The sequence below is a fragment of the Vitis riparia genome, chromosome 5 (genome assembly GCF_004353265.1).
Source record: "Vitis riparia cultivar Riparia Gloire de Montpellier isolate 1030 chromosome 5, EGFV_Vit.rip_1.0, whole genome shotgun sequence".
In the NCBI taxonomy this organism is placed as follows: domain Eukaryota; kingdom Viridiplantae; phylum Streptophyta; class Magnoliopsida; order Vitales; family Vitaceae; genus Vitis; species Vitis riparia.
In genome coordinates this window covers 13,131,068-13,135,451 of record NC_048435.1, presented here as the reverse complement: position 1 = coordinate 13,135,451, position 4,384 = coordinate 13,131,068, and the positions used below count along the sequence as shown (strand labels likewise).

The 4,384-nt window shown below is 33.4% G+C and overlaps 1 protein-coding gene across 1 annotated transcript in view; it reads right to left on the bottom strand.

The window, feature by feature from the left end:
* Positions 1–763: 763 nt before the first annotated feature.
* Positions 764–4,384, bottom strand: part of LOC117915179 (bet1-like SNARE 1-1) — a 5,947-nt gene continuing 2,326 nt past the window's right edge. The window contains exons 2-5 of the mRNA XM_034830747.1: positions 2,286–2,471; positions 1,299–1,355; positions 1,161–1,220; positions 764–1,059 (exon numbers count right to left, since the gene is read on the bottom strand). Coding sequence (XP_034686638.1) covers positions 970–1,059; positions 1,161–1,220; positions 1,299–1,355; positions 2,286–2,471 — 393 coding nt within the window. The 3' untranslated portion in view covers positions 764–969. The remainder of the gene's footprint in view (positions 1,060–1,160; positions 1,221–1,298; positions 1,356–2,285; positions 2,472–4,384) is intronic.

The window sequence follows — 4,384 nt, the reverse complement described above, 5'->3', positions numbered from 1 at the left end:
TGTATTAAACCACCCCTTATGAAATTGGTATAAAATTTTTGAAAAAGGTTAAAAAAGGTTCTTTATTATAAGAGAAAAGAGTTGTTTATGAAAGGGAAAAATATACTCATATGGTCATTTTGATGTATTCCAGGACAATTACAATAGGAAACAATAGTTGAAAAAAGGATAATTTTAATACTAAAACCTAAGCATTCAACAATACTAATGATAGCTCAAAACTAACTTACATATACAACTCATTTGGAATTATTAAAATGCCCAATTCATAGACATCAAATCAGCTTAAATTGATGCCTAGTTTTCAATAATAACATACACAACAAAAGGAAAAAATGGAGTTAAACCAACCGAAATTCATGCCAAATTCAAACGCTAAAACATTAGTAGTAAACTTCAGGATGATATTTACATTTTCAATACTATTAGGTGTTATAGCCATATTTGGAAAACAAATTATGTATGAAGAAAAGTTAGAATTGAATTATGAACGCCTGTTGGTATCGACATTGGGAAGTCTTTCGTGACTGTTTTTAATCCCATTAAACCAACAAACCTGTACTTACCACTACAAACCCAAGACAAATAAACTAATAAACAAGTTTTCTGTTACTCTTTTATCTTCAATACCTGTTTTTCTCAGCCAAAATAAAGCAGGGATTGTGGCTCACAAGGCTCACCAAGCTCAGGCCGCCACACCCCTCCTCATCCAAACAAATTAAACTGGCTGGAAAGCAGTGACCCAAATTCAGGGGCGTGGAGATTTACTGTAATGCTTGCTGGTATGCTGCAAATGGCATACCAACTACCCTGCTCCATGCATTGACCGTCCAACACATCGAAAGATCTTTTTACACAAACTCACGGTCCGGTATCTTATAAACAGAAGAAACTAACAGAATTAAAAGAGGTTTTCCAGTTCTAACATAAAACTTAGCTGCTTTTAACACACCCTTCATAGTGTATTATTTACCTAGTCAGGTAGTATATGACTAGGAAAATGACCACAAACGATGCAATAAGCGTAAACATCCTCCGGCTTGATTTGGTCTCAAACACCTAGTCAATCAAACATATTCATCATGCCCAGTCAAGAAAAAGCATGTTTTCGAGAAAGCAAAATACTACACCAATAGATAGAGGTTATCTAGTCTACTTACCATCTTGAACCGTTCCATGGTTCCTGAGAGGATTCCCCTTGATGCATCCATCTCATTCCCCTGAATCGTGAACAGAATCATGTGAGAGACAATAAATTAAAACACATCGAGCAGGTTTCATTACTTCAGCACACATACCACACGATCAAGCATGCGATTGTGGCTCTCTACCTCTTCATGTATATCACCCGTCAACTGTTGAAATGACAATATAAAATGCATTAGTGTTTTCTTGGGGTGATAACAGGTATTGTTAATGCAGCCAAAAAACGTTAAATTCTTTATATCACTCATCAACTGTTGAATTAACAATGTAAAATGCATTATTCTATGCTTGGGATGCAGCTCAAAAGTTTGAAAGATGCACGAATGCATCATCTTATAATAAAGGATGTCTAATGAATCTAGCTGACTTATTTGCAAGTTAATTACATTGTTAGTAAATTTGAAATACTAAATCTACTGTTATGGCAATATACAGAGACATTAGTGCTTGGAGAAAGAAACAGAAAATTTTGAGTTTTTAGTAACTCCAAAACTTCCTAATTCTCCCTCTCCTCTCCTAAGGATGAGTTTAAATTTTGAAAAACTCTCCCATTCCACACATTAACCACCACCTCCAACCAAGAAGGTAACTGATAAAGGTAGTGATGATGTTCAAAAAAAGGCACTCAGCAAAAGATAAAACAACTTCTAATGTTCAAACCTCGAAACATTCAATCAAAAATTCTCCTAGAGCACTTAAGCACCCCAGGGGAGTTGGCAGTCAAACATCTCTTATTACTACTCAAAAGTATAAAGAATGCAGTATCTTTCATCTCCTTCAGAATAAAGGATTCCAAAAACACTCCATTTGGTTGTGAGGAAGATAGAGGAAAACAATAAAAAATTTGGAATATTTAAAGATCCATTCTAACCCCCAATAGTTGCCAGTTCTAAACTCTAAAGTTCCCTTCTTTTTCCCTTTTTTGTTTGTTCTTCTCCACCTTCTTTCCTATTAAATGGAAAATAAATGAACTGAACAGCAGAGAGAGACAGAGACAGAGGAAAAGAGCTCTTAACAATTTTTGGGTATTTGACAGAGTTGCACTAGAATGACCATTTTACAAGCCAGTGTGAACTTACTCGCTTCAGCATAACAACTCTATCTTCCAGTCCATCCACTGCAGTTTCATTATCAACTTCATCAATTTCATGGGAGTAGGAAGACGAGGCCCTGATACCACCCTCCTCAATGCCATCAAAAGTGGCAGCTCTATTGCCTCGGTGATCCCTGTATGGAAAAATAAAATAAAAGGAGCTGCAGAAAAACTACAAAGAGATGGGAGTTCAAATAGAAGGCACCAAGATGAATAAGCCACTGATACCAAGGATTATTTTTGACCTACATTCAAGATACTGAAAGAACTATAAACATGTTAATCTTTGATGGAAGTTTGTGCCTAATAGGGATGAATCTCCAAGATGTACTCAAAAAAGGAATGGAATGAAATAAAAAAAATTCTGAATTACTCTACAAAAAAAGTACATAGGTAATTTTGTAACTCTGTATGTTCTCTAGTCATAATTTTAGAATTTGGGAAGTCTTTTTAGTAGAGATTACTCCTTAAAAGAAGTTTCTATATTTCTAAACCTTCTATTTTCTAAAAGGAAAGCATCTTTTTTTCTAAAAATTCTATTTGAATCATTTTTAAATTTAGAAATTCTTTTTATTATAAATTCTTATTATAAGAAGTTTCTATAAATTTTTAATTCTTAAAAAAAGTTTATATTTTCTCTTAATGTTATTATTTAGAAGATTAAGGAATTTTCTTTTCCCATCTTTTATTTTTATTTTATATCCCATTGCTACAGATGGACATAGCCGTTCAAGATTGAAAAGACGAGACTTAGAAAATGATCTGTATCACTATTCCTACGAAGCACATCATATGATCAATGATAAAGTTGATAAGAAGTAATTCACAACACCTAAATTTGAGTTCATAATAGAAAATGAAAATATGGCTTTTTACTGGATATATTGCTAACTTATCAAAATCAAGAACTAGGTGTCCCAGCATGTTAGTTAGAGAGAGAGAGAGAGGGTTTAAGTTATAAATTATAAGCAAGAAATAACTCAATGTGTCTGCTTATGTCCTAGCAAATACAGAAACAATATCTACACCAAATATAGTAATAAACAAGGTGAATTATACCAGATATAGCGGAAAAAGTAAATTAAATGAAATATTGTCATGTCTATTGCATGAAGCATAGAGGTGGTCGACAGAAATAGGCTTCAAAAAAATCAGCATGTAAACAAGAGAGTTTGAGAGGGTAAAAACGAAGTGGAAAACACAACACAAAACGATAAAATTCTTGTTTCAACAACTTTAACAAAAAGAAAGTAGGCACATGCATGTCCACGCTACCAAACAGGAGTAAGTGTTGGGGACTGTTTCGATAAAAATTAACTTGCAAACAAGGGAAACTTTAAATTGGAGTGCAGTAGCATAAAATTATAAATCGCAAATCAAAGATAAATGGTAATTTGCACATTACAAATATGCACAAAAAATTAATAGATCTGATCTAAGAGCCTCTATAACACCAAGCTATACAGATAAATCACTTTATACTCGTGTTGATTTTTCAACATTTCACATAATATTTGAATATTCAAAAGGAGCATATATAACCAGTGTTATTGTTATAATGCCAGTGATGTAATCCAAGACTTGAAGTAAAAATTGCGTAAAATAATAAGCTTAAAATTTATTCAATCTTAGCAAGATGCAGTATAAAAGGATCAGATAAAATGTGAAGATCACTTTTTTTTTAATATATATTTTTCGAAGTTAGAATCTTCTGTAGATGAATCTGCAGACAACTACAAATATCAGTCACCAAATAAATAAAACTAAAGGAAATTTGATTCACAATAATTGAAACGTATAATGTAATTGTAACGAACCTTCTGGAATCATGTCTTATGAGATCACAGATTCTCCTTCTCTGCTTATTCCTGTAGTAATCACAGTGTTATAAGTGCTTCTACACAATTCCATTCAATGAGTCAAAATAAGTCATGAGCATGATCCAACAAAGAAACTTCAACAACAATCATGGAAAAAAAAGGAGGGAGGGGGGGGGGGGGGGGGGGGGGGGGGGGGGGGGTGGGGAAGGAATTGCTGATGAAAAAAAATAAAATTCAACAAATTTACAAATAAAATTTGGATCTG